The following is a 21,986-nucleotide window of genomic DNA, read 5'->3' as shown; positions in this document are numbered from 1 at the left end:
TGCCGACCATTCGTTTTGGGGGTACAACGCAAGTTACATTGGTCATATGATAATAATGCAAATATTTTTGTGTTCCTTACATGTCAGCGATCATTTCCATGTGCATGTCGACACTGTCATGTACATTTTTCTTAAGGGGGGGTGGGGGAACCAATTTTTTTTCCGAAATTTTGGAATTTTGAGAGTTAGCCCCCTCCCCCCACCACATATACACCGAATTTGCATAAATTTCATATAGTCTGAATCTCTGGTTCATTCCGCGTACAACGGTATATCACTCATCTCTCTAGGGCAGTTAGTCTCTGATGTACACTCATTTAATTGAAACTCTGCATTTTGCTCAAAATCGGCTCGGGACCGAGAGGCTTACCAGTGAAAATGGCCTTGGGACTCATAAGGTTAAATGAACTGGTACGCACGCACGAATGCCTCCACAGAAATACTTTCTTGCAATGAATACACGATATCTCCACCTCAACCAACTCTGCTGCACTGAATGCCTGCAAACATGGCACGACTGTGCAATGCCAGTGCCTCATTGTGTACTGACGACCTTGAGTACCTACCATGGTTTACGTTACAATGGACTATTCCATTTAACTGGTGCAATATAGCTGTCATTTGCCTCATAGACAAATGTCTTTGAGCTGGGCTAGCTTTAACCAGGACACCCAGTATCAACTAAATATAAGAAAAGTTTAGAACACATGTGTGCATGCACACTTGCACACACACATATATTGGAAATAAAACATTAACATATGGTCAGATAAAGAATTAGTAAAAAAATAAAACGAAAGGATCAGCAAAACATCTGTATAATTATAGAAAGTACCTCTAAGAGTTGTAACAGAAGGCAACTAAGGGCAGACAAATAATAAGCAGTTTCCATGTCTATTCAAATTCATTTATTGTTATTATTGGCTCAGTACATTGTTTACAAAAGAAAATTGTACAGATGACAACTGCAAGTTATACAATTGCAGTTTTATTCTTGTAGCTTTCTGAACATTCATGAAACTTACTGATATAGATACAAGATTATTACAATCGCGTCAGCATATTTCCAAAATAGACCAACAGATGGCACTAAATGCAGTCATGGCACTCAATAAAAACTACCGAGAGATCCCCAAAGTTCTAAATTTTTGTATCAGATAGTTCACAAACAGTGTGGCCATCTGATTATGTTTGTAATCCCCACTTACAAAATGCTTAAACTATAGTTAAAAAAAATTAAACTTGTCGAAATATAACAATAGCTGCACGACGTCTGGAGTATGGACATTGATTTCTTTCTTGTAAATTACGATAATACAAGCATGGTATCACATGATGTTTTTATCTCAATTTAAAAAACAACACAGATTTCAGGACCTTTTTTGAGGTTTCTACAGGCACACAAGTCGACAACTAGTCTAACAGCCATACGGCTGTTGAAATCTTATCTAACAGTGGCCAAAAGTTTAATGTGGACTCTAGTATTGACTCCTAATATGGACAACACTCCTCTATGTGAAATGCCAATTTTTTCTGTGGTTTTTAACTTTTATTTTTCTTAGAAAAAATCTGTACATACACAATGCGAAAAAAAAAAAGATATGGTAAATTACTTGAAAGATACTGTTGCCTATGAACTTACTTTGCATCATATATCAAATTCATTTCATTTTTAGATTCTGATTGGTTTTCTAAAAACTTCTTTAAGACTCTACACTATAATACAAGAAAGATATTCTTGTTTTATTATGAACCTTTAATATACCTTGCTTTATAAATTTTCAATCCATTTTTTAATGTGATGTAATCTGTGAGAATATGGTTTAGTTCATGCAAAAAAAGTCACCTTTTACATCAAGAGCTTTAAACTGTTACCCCTACAGCATAAGCTTACGTTACCTCATTTCTTCAGTACTTACATTATAAAACTCCTAGTACATTACAAAATATCTAATTGTGTATTTAGGAATAACCATAATAAATATCTTTATACAATATATCATTTTCTTAAATACAAGCTTGAGGATTTCAAAACATAGTAACTGCAAAAACTAAGAACTCCAAAAGTATTCTCTACATTTAAAAAAAAAGTAGGAAAAACTAAAATTACGACACATTGTACCTCGTTAATTGTACCTGGCTTATAAATATGTACATTCCTACTCATTACATAAAAATCTCAGCCCCAAAAAATATCAATCATACACTGTATGAATACCACAATATTACAAAAAACTTAAAAATGCTTGGAGTCAAGCGGAAAGATACAAATTTTCAAAATAATTACATGGATTACCACTTCGAACCTCTTTTTACATATTTTTGTCTACAGGATTAAAATCAAGTTTTAAGATGTGAAGTTACAAATGAGGGCAGGAGCCTCCTAATATCAGAAGCAAATTCAAGGATATATTTTAAAAACTCTAATGGTATTTTAAACCAGATCACACCTCTAATCATATATATTTTTATAACTTGAAAAAAGTATGGAAAATAATTAAGATATACGAGTATTTCTGCACTAACAATATCTGTTGGATGTTTGTCACAGTTTAATCATAAGATTTTAGGATTATGTTTATAATGTAATATAATATACAAAACATGAATTAACATACACGTGGATCACTACTAAATGATCACAAAATATCTAGGTATGAGTATTAAGAAAGACAAAAAAATCCTTGTGTACATCTCAAAAGATAGAAAAAATAATAAATTTACATTTTTGCTCTTTCGATTGGAGGTGCAATCTCATCACTAAGTGCTATAACGATGAAAGATTTTCTTGGTGAATGTTGAACTGTTTGGAAAAAGACACTGATTTTCTGTTAAATTCATAAAGCTATTTTTCATTTTTTTACAATAGACTTGACAAACTTGTTGGAGGTCATTTTTTAATTTTATAATCACACATTAGCAAGTTCTTTTTTCTTATCAGTTTCTTTAATTACGAGTCTTGAAAAAGATAACTAACACAGAAATTCACTTTTTAATTGAAGTCACGTATCCTGAGTTGCCACTGCTCGATACACAACACAGACTTCTTTTGCTAAATACATGTTTCAAGTGGACTAGAAGTTTTGCACAAAGCATGTCTCATGCTAAACAATAACTTAACAAGCTTTGCAAGTAACGTTTTCTTCTCAACGTACTCTGAATAGGGTCACTTCGTGACAATTACGTGGCAAGTAAACTTGATGCAACACATACATGACCGAAATTCGACTAATCAACACACACACATCACAACTATTCAATTACTCAATGAATTCTCACACATATCTTTGGTTTGAAGCCTGAGTTTTCAACTACACTTGCGTATTCATCCATTTTCTCTCACAACTGCTCAGAACCTCTCATTTTTAATCATACACATTCTCAATTTCAAGACTATAGGATATATATATTATATATATATGGTGTGGAGTATTATTCCTAAAAATGGACATTTTTTTAAGACAAAATAACAGTGCTATGAAACATTTGCAAGCATATATTACAATGCCCTTGATTACATATTAGGCAACCTAATGGGTGGAAGAATTAAAAACATTCACGTCAGTCTTCACAATGTTTTGTTGAACAGTTTAGCTGCTCGTCTTGTTACAAATTAATAAATCAGCACACACTAACACTCAAAACCGTAAACATGGAATACATCAATTCTATACTTAATATATACACAACAATAAACTAGGCTGTTTCTTGTTTTCTTTATATAGTATTTGAAATCCATATATTACAAGAGTTCATTTCACACAGATACATGGTTAAGAGGAGCAGCTAATAATTAATGTCTTTAAAAAGGAAGGAACAATCTTAAAATGTAGTCAAGATGTTGATTATTATACAAGATGAAAGGCGTTTATTTGTTTCAAATATGTAATCACTGGGTATAAACAGAGTACATGTCTTTGTGCTATCTCAAGTAGCATTTATATTAGCACTTCACAACTTCCACACTCTCCTGTTACGAAAAATCAAATAAGTTCGCTTAGAATTAAAACACAGCACCTTCCTCTTGAACATGTCTGTTTAAAGTGAAATGTACTCCCGAAATTTCTTGAATTCATTTGCCTGTCTTTCGCGTTCACAGCCCCAAGCTATCTGTCCCTACATTATCAACTCAGCAACTGAATACACACGGCACAACTGCTATACAGTGTCCATGACAAGCATTAAGTCCTATAAATGAAACTGCACGGGGTGTCTGAAACCCCCAAATCATTAGGCGAGCAAGGTGGGCTTCCTGTCATGGAATGCATGGGGACTAGTGGAGGGGAGGGAGATGAGGAGGGCGGAGAGGGGGAAGATGAGGACGAAGTGGCGAGAGGGTGACCTCCAGACCCTGATGCCACTCGAGGCTGTCGTCGGCTTCTTCCACCCGTCCTGCGCTGGCTCCGCATGTCCCGAGTCCCCTCCGTCTCTCAGAGATATACTTTCTTCACGCTGCGTGTTGTTCCGAACCCATCGCCCACCGTCCTGTTGCTGCGGTGTGTGCCGAACATGTCTCCTTGGTGACTGCGTAGAGTCCCGAAGTTGTCTCGTCCCCGTTGGTGAGCATAAGGATCACGAGGTGGCGTGTAATTGTCAGCAAACTGAAACAATGTCTCCGCAGGTGGATTGGCATGAGCTTTCCTCAGCGTGTTCTTAGGGGATGAGTTGAGAGATTTGTTTGCAGTGGGAATGAGTACTGGCTCTGCATAAGTTACTTCTTCTTGTGGTAGTAGCTTCGGTTCAGGAGCTAATCTGTAATGGCAAATAAACCTCATCAGTTGCAGAAAAAAAAACAAAAAAAAAAAAAAAACACTGCAATAACAAATGAAAATTACTGCATGGGAAAAGTTGCATGTTTTCCTGCTGCCCTCTTTCTTTCAACTGATTAATTTTAAAGGCCAAGTACCTTCCTTATCACTGACAGGATTTGAAATCAACTGGTCGAAAGAAAAGAAGAACAGCACAGAAACATGGATCTTTTCCACAGAAAATCCTAACTGCATTTATCACACCAAACCATGAAGATTAACATTTCACTCTTTTATTCTAAAATTCTAAGAATGGGATTTTTTAATTGGTAAGTTGTAATTTTTGGGCAATACTGGCATGTCAAAAAATTGAGATCTTATATCTTCAAATTGTCTCAACATTTTTTCCATAATTCTGTTTTTTCTTACAAAAAAATAATCATGTATAGCTTCTAAGTATACACATAGGTCATTTTGTTTAGAAACACAATATCACAGGTCACATACTGTATTACCAATTAATTAAAGCTCTACTCTAATTGACTTTCACTCTCAGGGCCGATTAAGACGAAATTGGGCCTGATGCTGTCAGTCAAAACCTAACAATGAAATACCGTCGATTTTTTTTCTGTACAAATAACTTTCAAGGTGAAACATTTACTACGTCGCACTTACCGAACAATAATAAAGTGGCAACAATCGCCAAGATATTGCAAAAAACGCTGCTAAATTACTAAGTAAACTGTTTAATGTAAAATTGATAGCATTAACTTGAAATCTTCGGTGAACAATAAACACAACAACATTGTAGTTACGTCACAGTGCAAAGAATAATAGAAACTGTATAATAAGCGACGCTGTGTCTAGGCATCCGAAATTGGGGCTCCAAATTTCATTTTAAGATTTATTTTCAGGTTAATATAGCAAAAGAAAACTTTTCAACATCAATAGCACCCACCTTAATCCCTCACTGTCCACTCTATATTAGATCTTTAAGTAATGGGCTTTCAGTACATTACTGGCTCATTCTTAGTTGTAGGCCCTCTCAGTTGAAGATTTTTTTTTTTCAAATATAACTTCTCGACCCTTGCAATTGCAATCGTCTAATATCTGTATTATTTGGAATTCTGACATTGTAATTTAAACAGAAATTTAATGATAACATATGTGGCATTAAAAGTTTGTAGTGTTAAATCCATGATACTAGAAAGAACATTAATGCCAAACAACAGCACATCTAGCATGTATGGAAAATTGGAACACTGTAAAGAGGTGTCTTGTATATAAAAATGACCAACCAAATATGCAAAAGAGTACAGAGGAAAACATCAACAAATGCATACATGGTAAGACAAAGTAGTTTGAGCATGCACGTAACAAAACCACTCAATCAATTATTGTAAAAATACTACATTACTGACTGAAAAATAGTGAAACGCTTGTCTACAGAACCACTCTCCATACTCAAGACATATTCTCAAAAACCTTAATGTAACATTTAAAGGATAATGCTCCCCATGCATTGTCGCACGTAGGGGGTGTGAGGCTCAAAACATTCTTTGTGATATGATCAGCAGCATGATCTAGCTGCCTTTACTCCACAGTTACCCACTGATGAGAGGCTGCAAATGTTGTCCTGGAACTCAAGGATATTAACAGAAAAATTCCCACCAGAAATAATCCACTGAGGAAATGAACCCAGACCTCCCATGTTGCACTATTTTCTTACTGAACTATGTTATGTTAAGGAAATTTAATTACATTACTTTCAGAATCATTACAAAGCATCATGTTGCATAAAAAATAAGTTAGTAAATATTTGTTAAATTAATCCTGTGTATATCTAAAGAACTGTAAATAATCATCTATTTCCATTCTAGTGATCAAAGCCCAATTTTGTGGTTGTTACAGAAAAGTGGTCATCTGTTCCAATACATGTTTTTAAACAATAAACACTGATACATGAAATGCGTCACATTTGGTTTTTTCGACTTTTGGAGCATACTGCGATTCAGGCAATTTTAAGAGATACATGCTACACAAAGAGCCTTAAGCATCCTATTAGTATTATGTAAAGTTCAATTTGATTCTGAATATATTTGGGGGGGGGGGGAGTGGGTGCAATTTACCCCGAAAAAAATGTACTGCTTTTACATTAAAAATTATATTTTTTCTCCGAAAGTATCAGAAGCAAGTCTGCAATTCTTGCCACGAAAATGAAATACATATCCGGAAATATGCAGGTTCCATTTTAAACCATAACGTTCCAGCGTTGCCTACGTGGGAGCCTGATGAAATTTGAATATCGTAAAAATATAGTTTTATTTAGCTTTCATCTACTTTATAAATGAAAATTAAGTTTATTCGACCATGGGTGTATTGTCTAGTGTGTACGAAAGAAAACTAGATATAAGTTTTAAAATCTAGGATTCATAGTCTCAGAGGTAACAATTTTTGGAATTTTGAATTTCCCATTAAAAAGTGTGGCTTTTATATTAGAAAATATTTTTCTACGAAAGTGTCCTTAGTAAGTGCACAATTCTTTTGCTGGAGAATGAAATACATATTAGGCAATACGCAGGGACTGTTTTGAACCCTCGCGTCCTGGCGTTGCTTACGTGGGGGCCCATTTGGTTAGTGCAAATTGGATCTTTTCAACAATAGGTGTGTAACTGAGACTGCACTGAAAGAAACAAGCTATAATTTGTAATTGTGGCATTCGTAGTTATGGAGATATAAAGCTTCATTTAAAACCTTGCGCAATTTTAAACTTCCCACTGAAAACGCACTGGGCATTTAAGGGTCTACCTTTACTGTGCACTAGGGCCTTGCAATAACAAGTTGAAATTTTGACACACATTAGAGGAAACTCTAATTATGTAGTGTATGCAACTTGGTTTGGATATCTCTTGTCCCTTTTGTGCTTCACCATTTCAAAAATCCACGATTTTCCAGTGATTTTTCAATTTCTTGCATATTCAACCACATATAATATGGATTGGGTGATATATATGGAGACGACATAATGTGTGCATACTGAGCTCACATCAGGGTTACTAGAAAATTTAATGCCAGCTTCCTGGTTGGATTACAGTTGTAACAGCAGGCACACAAAATATGCATTTTTTGCCACATAAGGCTTTTTAAGGCATATTTTGGGGTATTTTATTTGCTAACGTAAACAAGCTGAGGGTATTTTGATGCAATACACATGTTCCTTGGTGAAAGGATTGTTTGGTGGGTAAATATCACTAGTCTGTGATCAATAGTTCCAAAGTTATTGAGTCCTGAAGTTAGCTCTGAGGCTCATTTCTCATATTTGGATCACATTTTCTGTTGCGCACCACCTTCCACAAGCTATAACTCTAGAATTATTTCTTGGAGGAACCTAATATTTGGAATACAAGCTTTCCAGACATGATTGATCCTTTATGCCAAATTTCATCCAAATCAAAAAAACCATAACCTGGAAACTTTTCTGAAATTGATAAATTTGACATGGAATGACCCATTTTGTATTTTTTCATATTTTATGTCATTGTTCTATCTCCAAGTTAATTGTAACAACGCAGATGAATTGTGATTTGATGAAATTAACAAAGGGACACTCACACAGGAACAACCTTGCCCTGAGAATAACTCGAACAAGAACATTCGGTGGCAATGTCATTCAGTTTACAACCCACCATGCTTGGTGCCACTAAGAACAATTCACATACCTATTGACATTTTGTCTCTGTTCGAAGTATTCATATTCTGTATCTGGATATGGAAGGTTGTCTTCTTCTTCTTTGTGGCATTTCCTTCCACAAAAATATCCAATGACGAATCCCACAACAAGTGCTGATAGAGATCCCACCACCACAGCAATTGCTAGAGTCTCCACCGTGTATTGTGGTATCTGAGTATCAGCTGCACTCACTTCAGGTCCTGGAAAATTTATGGAGAAATGTTATTATATTATGTTATATATTAAGGCTAATAATATGCCTTGTATATAGTTACATATTTCACTTGTATCTAAGTACACTTTTTTTTAGTTGTCCTAAAAGACATTAGACAAAAACATTTTTTACTTATTTTCAATCCATGATCTAAAGGACAAAAATATCAAAACAGGTTAAGAAGAAAAACCATTTAACACCCTTTTATTGCTCTTTTGACCTATTTTTACTCTTAAGAAAAAGCATAGTTTAACATGCAGTTTTTATTAATTTTGAAGATTGTGATAATACAGACAATAGGAAAGATTTTTTATTATTAGAAGAAGTTATCAATAAATGTTAAGCTTTTTTTTATCTCTTTAATATTCTAGGTACACATCCTGAACAAAAAATGAATATGTATGCCTATAAATACATAGTAGTTGGGCTTGTGCAATTTGGAAGGAGATTTTTTTGATGTAAATATAAATAGAAACTAATAAAATTTATCTTATCTAACATAGTGTGTCGGGTACGATGTAGAGTAATACTGTGTTATGTGAACAAATTCTCTCTTCTTTCTACCTCTTCTCTGAATACAGTAGTCTTGCTGCAGTGTTGCCAGTAGCATAGTAGTGATTCTCACTGATCACATTCTGCTTAAATTGTATATATTACTCTAGAATATGCAATACTTAATTCTAAGATTTGTCATTGCAGTATTTCATATGGCCAGTGGTCAAAGTGAGGGTGAATGCAGGGGGATGGTATCTCCCCAGCTGGCAAAATTTTTGTAAAGCATCCCCCCAGCTAACATTTTCTGCTGCATATGACCAAATATAATGATTAGTGTGTAACTTTTTATTAGCTGTTTAGTTCACATGCACCTGTTTTCACCCTCCCCTTCCCTCCCATGGGAGGAATTTAGTCTCAGAATTTAAATAAACGTTCCCACTTTGAGGCCATGATAGATGAAATGTAAACATTACTGCACAAGATCTTTTGATCTTTTGACTAATTGAATTCTCTTTGTGGCAGATAAAGGAGTTGGTTAAGAGCATTATGAACAATACAGTCATGGATAATTTTTTTTTTCTGTTTCTAAGAACATTTCAAGCCCTGCTCCCACAACAGACCAGCAACACTGAGCAGCAGTACATGGGACAGAAGAGAAGATAACAATGGGTACAAGTTGCATATTTTTAGGGAGGACAGTATATCCATCATCTGCCTATTAAAAAATTAACAACCTTTATGATGATTCAAGTAGTGCCCATTTCATACATAACAAGTTGCAAATTCACATTTTTTTTTGTCCATTATCATCATCGGCTTTTACTTGAACAATACAAATGTTTCAGAATCTCACCTGAATGTTCTTCTTCATCTCGCATGATCGTGATAATTTCCCCGTCAGGAACCTCCTTTCCTGCACGTCCTGATTCCTGGTTGAAGGAAGAATGTTGTGCAATGCTGGAAGATAATCCACCAGGACTTCCGGTGTCCTTTCCCAAGGAGCTCTTACCAAAAAGTTTAACTGCAATGAACCACAGGTAAAAGATTATGCTACGTGCAAAATGACATTCTGAGTCATTCAAGTATTGCATTATTTACTTGATAAACTCGGCAAAATCACACAAGTTACAGTTCTTAAGTGCTGGTACCCTACATGGTTCTAATGTAATAAAATATATGATATTTGTTTAAAATGTATTTACATTTTATATAGCACTATTCCATACTCTACTGATATCCACCAATGCTGATGCTTCAAAATTGCAACCATTAAAAGTTGTTCAAAGTACATCTACTGAGCTACCCCTCTAACCTCCATTATTAATTTTACTCTTCTGTGTTTCACAATAAGTGGCATGCCCAGGATGTTTGTAAGTGTTTACCTCTTTTCTTAAGAGTCTCTCCCATATTTTGTTATACTTTCATGTATTGAATATTTTACCAGCACATAGTGCTTGTCAATGTCTTATTCATTCAATTATTGGTTTGCCTTTCATGTAAGGAAAAGCAAAAATTCATAGTATTGCACTTAAAACAGCAAGAGGATAATAATAACAACAACATACTTTTTGGACAAGATGTGTGGACTCCTGTCGAGACACTCTGGATGAAAGTGCTCCCATCACTCCAACGGGAAGACCCAACCACTAGGCACTTCTCTTTTCGTTTGTCCCAGGCACAGTAAGGGTCTTGGAGAGCTACACATTCACTGGAAACAAATTAAATTAAATGTTTTAAACATCTCATCACTCCGAACTGAACAAATCTTTGTTCAAAAAGTTATATACTTCCAAATGACAGAAACAAATAAGCAAGCATTGTTTGAACTAGCAACATTTCAGCATAACTTCCTAGTCCTAAGAGATTTCATGTTGAACATTTCAATCAACATTTCCATAAAATCCCATACAACATTAATATTCACGAAGCTTTTTTGCTCATAGCAAAACTATTATTATTATTATTTTTTATGTAGTAGGCAACCTTTTGAACATCAGTTCCAATTACTTATAAATTAACTGCAAAATTACTTATACAGCTACTCTGTGCTAGAAAAAGCCTCTACTATATGTAATATTAATCTCTGAACTGCATTTTGCATAAAGACAATTTCCTATTGTTTTCTTGAAAAGTTATTTAAAACAAAAAAAATCATTTCTATATAAACCACAAAAAGTTTTTTCAATAAGTTATCACAAAAAGTCTAATTTGTTTAAATGTAAACATAATTCAAGTGTAAAATATAAAATTTATCATGTGGATCTAAAACAAATCTGGAGTGATTTTATATAGATACTAGCTGATTGCCCAGCATTGCCCGGGTATTTATTTATACCAATCTTCTATTAGACAGGAAAATAATGAATTCTAACTATACTGTATTGGGAGTGGCATTGGGAGTGTCACTATTCATCATAGTGATCCCGAAAACTTTGGATTCCACACTAATTTCGGTCGTTTTACATGTCTCCCCCTTCCCAACCCCATCCCTAGGGGTGCCAGAGGTGTCTTGGAGTTGAACGGCATTGGGAGTGTCACTATTCATCTTAGCGACCCCGTAAACTATGGATTCCACACTAATATCAGACGTTTTCGATTATTTTTACTTGTCACCCCCTTCCCACCCCCACCCCTAGGGGTGCCAGCGGTGTCTTGGAGTTGAACGGCATTGTGAGTGTCACTATTCATCTTAGCGACCCCAGAAACTATGGATTCCACACTAATGTCAGACGTTTTACATGTCACCCCCTCCCCTAGCAGTTCCAGAGATGTCCTGGAGTTGAACGGCATTGGGAGTGTTACTATTCATCTTAGCGACCCCGAAAACTATGGATTTCACATTAATATCAGCAGTTTTCAATTATTTTTGCATCTCATCCCCCTCCCAGCCCCACCCCTAGGGGTGTCTTACCCCCTCAGTATTTCTTTCGAGATTGCAAGTGATACGTGTTCCAAGTTTGGTTGAAATCGCTCCAGGCATTTGAGAGTTATGCCGGAATGAACACACACACACATCCATTTTTAAATATATAGAGAAGAGATAACAAAGGTTAAGGGAGATTGTGGAACCAGTAAATGGAATGGGAGCATAGTGTAAACCAATAGAAAAAAGCACATTTTTTCTGAGAAAATAAAGGTTGCAAGTATTCACCTTCACCTTGAGTTCATTAACAATAAATAAATAGATCTTTATTTTTTGTCATGATGTCAACATCATGAGGAAATGCTAGAAGTCTTTCAGTTTTTCTTTATTGTGCAATTTTTTTTTGAAAGCATGGAGCTTTTTTAAATATGAAGATACTTTTATATAATTGTCTCCAATGGGTTAGCAGATCACAATAAGCAAAATGGAAGACACGCTATTCCAAAATATAGGACACAAATCATTCACAGTAAATAATATATATTACTATGAAGGGTAATTCCATGTCAAATCAACCAGTGCATGAACTTTTGATGTCATGGATTTGGGTAAATTATGGTATACATGGTTCTTATCATCTGAAATATAGAAAAAAAAATATTTCTCATATTGCCAGTTTGCGTGTTATTGAAATTTGAAAATTGACAAAATTGCCCCAAAACCGTTAATCGCTGAAACTTTAAATACAATTTGCAAGACCTGTTTCAACTACAGGGCTGGGCATGGTCTCATTTTAAAGCTTATGAAGAGGGCTTTCGTTTGATATAACATTATTGTTTTTCTTTTGTGAAAAACAAATTTTGAAAGTTGTTTCAAAATTTTATTTTACAATTTCCAAAAAACGAAATTTTCAAAAATTTTACACATATTGGTACACATCTACTGAAGGTTCAGTCAAAATTTCAAGGTGGTATCTCTTTGGTATCATGAGTGAGAGACAGTTAAAGCTCAAGTGTGAATCATCCCTTTACTCCAGTGACTTGTTTATTCCTGCTCTCCTAAGCTTCTTTGTCCAACTGGATCAGTTGTGGTGTAGTTGTCAGTGTGTACATCTCAGTCAACTTCTGTGCTGCGAATTGTTTGGAACTTGCTTTATTAGTGTCTTCATTTTTTAAAAAAAATCGTGATATGGATGGCAAGAAGTGGTCCATTTACTGTTGTAATCCTTTGAAGAAAAAGGGGCACTGGTGTAGTGGCAGCTTCGATGATTTCTTTAAATTACGGAATTGAAGAAAACATGAAAATGTGCACTTTCTGTAGACTGCAATTGGGAAGGAAAAGCAGGCTGTCATTCCAGAAAAAGAAAATCCTTCAGGGCCAGATGATAATGCTGGTCCTAGTTGCAGTAACCAAGATTCAGAATAGATGGATGTTGATACAGGGTTCAGCTACTTGAATGCTTCTTTGATCTCTCTTGGTGAGTCTCCAGTGAGTAAGAAGAAACTGAAGAGTTTGAAAAGATATTGCACAGAAAATATAAAGAAAATACAAAATACTTATACCCAGTGGCGGCCGGCAGCAAGTATGATGGGTAGTGCCAACGTGATCAAAAAATCTAAAAAATAAACCTCCGCAATGCCCCCGCTCCCTCCTTGAGGTTGCCTCACTCGACAAGATGTTTATCCTAGTTTGGTAACATGGAAAACAGTGTGTGTTTAAGTAATAACGCACTAATACGATTCATCTTCACTCACTAACCTATCTTTAAACACTACATGGCACTTCACTAAAACACAATTACAAGAGGAAGGGAAAACAAATCTTCTCACCTTCTCCTCCCCCATGCACACGTATTCCAACTGGATGTTGAAAATATTCTAGACATTTGATGTAAAAAGAAATTGTCGAAATGCCAAAGGAAACTAGCATCACCATAGGATTTTTTACTTTTATATTTTTAAAAAGTCTGGATGGCCCTCTAGGCGCATCTATCTATTATCAAAATGTTCATTTAATTTTGGAAAAATACTAGGTTCGTTTCTCCAAAAGTTGGCAGAAAAGTAGATAGTACCATTTTCACGAATTACTTCCTCAACGGGTCTTACAAATCCGTTGTATTTAGCAACTTATCTCTGAAGATGGCAACTGTGTCAACACTGCGAAAGTTCCCTCGCTGTGCCAAGCGAAAACAGGCACGGCTGGTGTCTTATGGGCTAACCCCATTGGCTAACACCACCCCCTGCCACCTTCTTCCCGGCTCATGGTGGAAATGTTACTCACTGAGACTTCGCCAACTCTCTGCACGTGTTTCAACTTGGTTAGGCCAGCTCTTGGGTGGCGCAACCGTTGCCTTGCCGAGGGTACGAAACAGCTGGCGATGCAGTGAGGTTGGGGTGGTCATCACGTCAGCTTGACCGATTGCAAGATTCGAATCTCCTTGTCTGCAAGCTATCAATGTATTAATTTAACAATACTTGGGCTTGGTATGCATTTCTTCTGAGGGTAGTGCCATGGCACGGGGGCTCTCCTCCTTGAGCTGCTGCTGCTTATACCCAATCCTTTTTAATGCAGAAGGTGATAAAGATGAAGAAGAATGCCACTGTAGCAATTCAGAATCAGAAATCTTTGAGCAACCCAAAAGTTGGCCACGTGGAAAAATTGAAAAGGAGTTTGGTGTTAGTAATTACATAGCAAGGAAAGCAGAAAAAACTCGTCGAAGAGACGGGAATTTTGTCCTTACCTGACCCCAGACCTGGAAGAACTTTACCAAAAGAAACAGCCTCATTAGTTAAAGGTTTTTACTGCAGTGATGAAGTTAGCAGGCAAATGCCTGGCAAGAAAGACTATGTTTCTGTGAGGGACACAAGATGGTAAACTTATCCACATTCAAAAAAGATTGATCCGGGGAAATCTGAGAGAAATATTCAGACTTTTTAAATCTAAATACCCGCTACTTATAATTGGGTTTTCAAAATTTGTAGAATTAAAACCAAAGAGTTGCATAATAGCAGGAACCAGTGGTACCCACACTGTATGTGATTGTACCACTCATCAAAATGTTAAACTAATGATGGCTGGAATGATGAAGTTGGTATGTATGCTTCTGTATTTATAATGTGGTTAGGTATGTAAAATATGTTAACTTAAATCATCGCATGGTCTTGAAAGGAATTCACTTTTCATATACCAAAGAGATACCACCTTGAAATTTTGACTGAACCTTCAGCAGACATGCAAAATTTTTGAAAATTTCGTTTTTTGGAAATTGTAAAATAAAATTTTGAAACAACTTTCAATTTTTCCCTCCCGCAAAAAACCAATCATGTATACCAAACGAAAGCCCTCTTCATAAACTTTAAAATGAGACCATGCCCAGTCCTGTAGTTGAAACAGGTATCTTGCAAATTGTATTTAAAGTTTCAGCGGTGAGTGGCTTTTGGGCAATTTTGTCAATTTTCAAATTTCAATAACTCTCAAACCGGCAACATGAAAAATAAAAATAAAATATTTTCTATATATCAGATATGAAACGTGTATACCAAAAATTAGTCAAATTCATGACATCAAGTTCCAAAATTTATTTTTTCTTGGTTGATTTGACATGGAATTACCCTGAAACATTACCAAATAAAGTGAAATTGGCATATTTTCAGTAAAAAAAAATAATGCATTTTTAGTGAATTCTTGAGTACAAAAATTGCAAACACAATCAGTATGCTAACACTACTAGTTTTCAGGCACACTTCTCTGAGGGCAGCCAAATTTCTTAATTTTCCCTTTAATATTCTGTTTCTCCAATGGAAGGTGTAATGTAAATTATGTAATTAGATCAATTAATTAAAAAAATAAATTATGTAATGCTCAAAATGTAAGGTATTTATGATTCTTTTCAAATTCCTCCCATGTGCCACACATAAAACTAAAATGCATATCTGGGAGAAAAGAGAACACGTGATAGTTTCACCTTCTAATCTTAAACTATTGTATATGTATCAACTGAATGAACAACATTTCAAGAGTTGAAAGTTTCAACTAACCTGCAAGATAATATTTTGTCACTGTAACATCGTTGTAATTTGAGTGCCTGCACTTCATGATCTGAGATTACAATCAGTCTTCCATCCTGAACATTTCGTGAATCTCTCACCACTTTAAGGTTCCGTATTGACACATTGTGCGGAAACACTTGGATCTCTTCAATAACTACAGGCGTCACTTTCTTCATGGTGTCAGCAGAATCTGCATTTACAGCCTTGATGACCTTTCCATTGTCTGAAAGAAATATGGAATATGTACACACAGTGCTTGAAATGAGGGAAGATGGTACTCCCTTCCCCAGTACCAAAATTTCTGCAAAGCATCCTCCAGCGGTCTCATTGTCACCATGTTAAAGCACAGGAGCATCTCCTCAGTTAGCCCCAAGCCTTCACCAAACATCCCCCCACCCAGCTAAGAATTTCCACTTCAAGTGCTGTTTAAGTGTGTGTGGATGTGTGCATTTCTTCTGTCCGTGTATGTAATACACACACTTTTTATCCTTGAAACCATGAAACTCAACAAATCTATCTTTTCAAGGAAGCACCTTTATGTAATACTAAGCTACTCTTTTGCGACTGCAGACACACAGAGAAACTGATTTTTTGCTCTCAGATTTCACATTTTCTCACATTTTATTCAGATTTCAGAGACAGGCTACTAAACATGTAAACTTGAGGTTCCATGGTATATTGACTACGGAACTCTATTACATAGATTGATTGATTTGGGGTTTTAAGTCCACTTTATGCACAGTAATTCTAATCGAGACTAGGCCTACAGTTTAAAGTGGGATCCGAACCACCATGTGCCTCCACTGGGTATCGAACCTGGGACCCCATGATTACAAGGTGACGACGCTACCACTGCGCCATCGGGGAGGCTACTCTATTACATAGAGAAAGGCACATTAAAATGCTAACACATTATCCCACATATACCTAGGTAGATATCGCAAATAGTGAAATGTTAAATTATGAAAAAAGAAAGTGAGAAATAACCAATCTCATATGTTTAATTGGAACTGCACACATACATTATTGCTAAGTTTTAGATTTCTAATAATTCTTCTGCGTAACTTACTTGTTCCAATGAAAAGCACATCATACGTTTTGCCATCTGGGGTGCTGACTTGGGGATCCACAGCAATCTGAGTGAAACGGTAACTGAAAGGAAAAAGAAAGTACTCAAAAATCATCTTCCAGCAACTTGGATTTTAAAATTCAGTAAAAAAGATAAAGTAACTGTAATCTCTCGATTTCCTCAACATTTATCAATGGTAAAGTGATTAGTGCTTGCAAATAAAATAATGACAACATCTATTCTTCATGTATTTTAGGACATGAAATCAAGTAAAATGAACACACTTTGATGCACCTTTTCATGAGATTAGCACATTTATCCCCTTTTAACCCCTCTTTAATGCTTCAGAACCTTTTTCCTTCCTTTTCTTTCATGTTTTGTTAATTATTTGGACAGAAAAATAAACGATTTTCACTCTTCTCGATAAGCTACATAAAATCCTGCAGTCTCATTTTGTAGAGCAGAACGAGAGCTATAAAATGGTATAACATTGCAGCCCCAATAGTTCCCAAGATAATGTAGCATAACTCGCGAGAGAAAACACCAACTTCAACAAAACCTATTTGGCAGAACCACAGTTCTCTATGCGGTCCGCGTGCATAATAAACTTTAAAAAATGCTTCCACTCCCAACATGGGGGAAATTCATGCTCTTGCCTCTGTCGTTTTTTTCAGCAGCAGTTCACATTTCAACGTTAATGAAATAAATATCCACCTGGTGTGAAACTGTCCCTCATAGCCTTAACACATTTTATATTTATAAGTGATTGTGAATTCTGTGAAAAAAAAAAAAAAGTGCAATTCTTTGAAGCTGTGTAGGAGGTCAAGAGGTTATTTTGGAGGTTTAACAGCTACTTACAATCCGGGTGTGATGCTCTATTAAGTTCAATTCCACACACATCACACCACTTTAGGAACACTGTCTACTTATGTGCCTAGTGTACCTACACTCATGGACAAAATTAAGAGAATGAACACAGAATGGTGACGTGTGCAAAAAGTAGCAGAGGGAATGCAAAAACATTTGGCATGAATACACATAAGTATACAACAACCTACACCACCATATGACAATGCAGGTATGCCTACATAGACGTCGACAATGAGCATCACACCATAAGTGTCCAAATGTAGAGGCCGTAGAACTCACCCGATATGGCATTAGTAGGGCGTGTGGTCACCCCTCACAGCCACACAGGTCGCACAACAATGTCCCATGCTGGTCACGAGACCGTTGAGGATACCCTGTGGCAGTAGCATCCACTCCTGCACCAAGGTGTTACTTAGCTCCTGGATGGTTCGGGGAGCTGGTTGACGATGTGCAATGGCTCTGCCAAGAGCATCCCAGCCATGCTCTATCGGGTTCAGATCAGGGGACCTGGCTGGCCAAACCATACGCCGGATATCCTTGGTTTCCAGATATTCATCCACCAGATGGGCACTATGTGGCCAGGCATTGTCATCCATGAAGATGAATTGTAGACCAACAGCACCCCGAAAAAGGTGCGCATAGGGCTCCAGGATATCCACCCTATACCTGTGACCACTCAGGGTGTCTCCATCAAACACATGGAGCGGTGTGCGGCCGTCCAACATGATACTGGCCCACACCATGACACCACCACCGCCATAGCGGTCTCTTTGAACGATGTTTGAGGGCTGGTATCGGGTACCACGTTCTCTCCATATGAAGATGGTCGGGAATCACTGTCCATACTGAACCTGGACTCGTCACTGAACAGAACATGGCCCCACTGATCTTGGGTCCAGGGCTGATGTTCCCGGCATCACTCAAGGCAGGTTCTCTTGTGGATTGGGGTGAGCGGGATACACACGGTGGGTCGTCTGGCATACAGTCCCCTCTCATGAAGCCTTCGGGACACGGTTCATCAGAAAACAATGGTTGCGGTGGCCACAGAGAGGTCACGGGAGAGCTGTGTATAGATCCACCAAGCTTTCTGAAACCTCAGAAAATATGCGAACTAACTGCCCTCCCCCACCCCCTTATTTCACCCCTGATGTTTACTCTGGCGCTGATTGGGCAAGGACCTTCCCACTTCCGCTGACACATGCTAATTTTACTCTCTTCAAGAATTCGAGGAGTGTTGTTGATGTGCGTAGACGTGTTTTTGGGTAGTATAAAATGTCGAAAGTTGTGCACAGCAGTGAACGAAATTTGCTACTACGAATCATCGAGAAGTGTGAAGAAGAGAAAAGAGAAAGGTGGAATTATCCTCGCGATCAACCCCTAAAGAGAGCAGTATATCTAACAGGACAGTCGGAGTCATTGCTTAAAAAACTGAAAACAGAGGAAAAAGATTTACAAACCCCTGGCCAGAAATTGTCAACTCCTGGTAAACGGAGACGTGCTCAACAGAACAAGATTGTTATTGACGACATGGATAAGTGTATACTGTGAAGGAAAATTAATGAACTGTACATAGTGTAAAGAGAAGTTCCTACAATACTGAAACTTTTAGCTATTGCTAAGGAAGAAATTAATTATCCGGGGGGGGGGGGGGGGGCGAGAAACATTAGGGAAAATTATAAAACAGATAGGCTTTAAATTTAAAAAATGTAGGAACTCTTGCTTAGCTCTGGTTGAACGAAGTAACATTGTAGTTTGGAGAGCAAGATATCTTCGTGCAATCAACAGATTCAGTAACAAAGGGAGGCCTGTTGTTTACATTGATGAAACGGATTCATCCTAATTACAAAGTAAAAAAATGTTGGCAGAGTGAAGATGTGTCAGGTGTCTTCACAAGCGACAGTCTGGGGCAGAGACTTATTATAAGTCACGCCGGGGGTTCCATGGGGGTTGTTCCAAATGCACTTAATATATTCCAGGCCAAAACAACTTCTGGCGATTACCACAACGAAATGAATTCCGAGAACTTCGAGAAGTGGTTGGAACAGAAACTTATTCCGAATTTCCCACCTAGATCTGTTGTTGTTATGGATAATGCCTCCTACCATTAAATTCAAACCAATAAAGCCCCAAACACAAAAAGTAAGAAACTAGAGATTCAAGAATGGTTATTAAGAAATAACATCACTTTTGATATCGAACAAACAAAGCCTGAATTATTGCTGAAAGTAAAAAATAACCTTTCCGATTCGGTATATCGAGCTGATACCATTTTGAAAACTCACGGCCACCATGTCCTTCAACTTCCACCATATCACTGCGACTTGAACCCAATCGAGTATATGGAGCACCATAAAACGTAGAGTTGCCTCACAAAACGTAAGTTCAAATTTGAGGGAAATAAGGGCTTTAACCGAAAGAGCAATAGACAGTGTCACAGTGCAGAAATGGGAATGTATGTGCCAACATGCCATTTGTTTGGAAAAACAATATCAGAGGAATGTTGGAATTCTCGAAGAAGAAGTTTAAACGTTGATTATAAACCTGGAATCGGGTTCCGAAAGGGGAAAACACGTGTTTCAGCCATCCCTTCCCTTGCCCCAGTGTTCCCGAGCTCCCCTCCTAAACATTCGACACTAGCGCCACTTGTTTCTGGCCAGGGTTTCAAATAGGTTGGTGGATCTATAGGTGTGCCTCTTCTGTTGCGCCTCGCTGTCAGTGTCACATAACGGTCCTCTTTGGCTGTTGTGGCCCGTAGATGCCCTTGCTCAGGTCTTCTGGTTATGTATCCAGACTCCATGAACTGCCTCCATAAATTACAGATGACGCTGGGGGTCACATTGAGCTCTCCGGACACCAGCCCTTGAGCCTGGCCTGCCTCCAATCTGCCCACTATTCTCCATCGCAATCAGTCGTCTAGGCGTACGCGGGTACCCATTGAACAACACTGCGTATCAACTCACCAAGATTGTCTCAACACACGATACGTACACGCTGAACTGTTTGGGCACAATACATGGTGGGTGGGCCTGCAGCGCTATTTATGCCTACGGCACCCGCAGCGCTGCCACCACCGTACCATTCACCTATGTATGCAGATCTGTCAGTCAGTGTTCTCATTGGGGCACAATCATTGCAAGTTTGGGTTGGTGATTCACCAGGAAAACAACATTATGTGTTCATTCTCTTAATTTTGTCCATGATTGTAGTTCAGCTATTTACCACTAGACATGTTGCTGTTGTTGTTGATCAAAGTGTTCATTTAGTTCTTGTATTTCTATAACTTGGAAAAGCTGAACCAAAATGGATGTACCTGTACATTTTCACCATTTTCAATGCTTTGCTTCTTGGAGTGGGTATTATAAAATAAATTTCTTTCTTTCAAGGACATAAAATCAAAACCAAATAGTTTGCATGGTCAGTAAAATTAATAGAACTTCTTGTAGACTTAATCTGGAGTCATACAAGAACCTTGTTTAATTAGTATGTTTTTTGAGACCACGTAGACTATGTAGGCTGTAAGGTAAAGATAAAAAAGGATTGAAATTCCCACCATGTCTGGTCAGCATAATAAATAGTAAAATTACTAGACATGCACCTTTAACATAGATTCAATTTTTTCAACCCACCTAGATTCTTCATCAGGGCATATGCTATATTGCATGTAGGTTAAAATAAGTAAGTGCTAGGAATCCTCACAGCATCTCTTGAGGGCCAAGAAACTTATCCTGGTGGCATTATTCGAGTAAACTACAATAAATAAATAAACTCCATCTGTGTTCAATAGTTGAGAACCTTAGTGATTGTGAAAGACTACACTGTCAGTGTACTAATCTATTAGTTTTCCATAATAGCTAACGCACTAACTAATGCATTAAAGAAGTGAACGGCACATCCATCCGGTTCTTGCTAACTTCATGCCATGGGCCTCCAAAGCTACAGACATGACAC

The 21,986-nt window shown here is 37.2% G+C and overlaps 1 protein-coding gene across 1 annotated transcript in view; it reads right to left on the bottom strand.

The window, feature by feature from the left end:
* Positions 1-2,848: 2,848 nt before the first annotated feature.
* Positions 2,849-21,986, bottom strand: part of Sema1a (semaphorin 1a) — a 778,340-nt gene continuing 759,202 nt past the window's right edge. The window contains exons 13-18 of the mRNA XM_083140358.1: positions 17,169-17,251; positions 16,088-16,322; positions 10,753-10,895; positions 10,041-10,208; positions 8,468-8,678; positions 2,849-4,752 (exon numbers count right to left, since the gene is read on the bottom strand). Of these exons, the coding sequence (XP_082996484.1) occupies positions 4,431-4,752; positions 8,468-8,678; positions 10,041-10,208; positions 10,753-10,895; positions 16,088-16,322; positions 17,169-17,251 (1,162 nt within the window). The 3' untranslated portion in view covers positions 2,849-4,430. The remainder of the gene's footprint in view (positions 4,753-8,467; positions 8,679-10,040; positions 10,209-10,752; positions 10,896-16,087; positions 16,323-17,168; positions 17,252-21,986) is intronic.

Source organism: Lepisma saccharinum, chromosome 1 (genome assembly GCF_977018435.1).
Source record: "Lepisma saccharinum chromosome 1, izLepSacc3.1, whole genome shotgun sequence".
Taxonomy (NCBI): domain Eukaryota; kingdom Metazoa; phylum Arthropoda; class Insecta; order Zygentoma; family Lepismatidae; genus Lepisma; species Lepisma saccharinum.
This window is presented reverse-complemented; position numbering and strand designations above follow the sequence as displayed.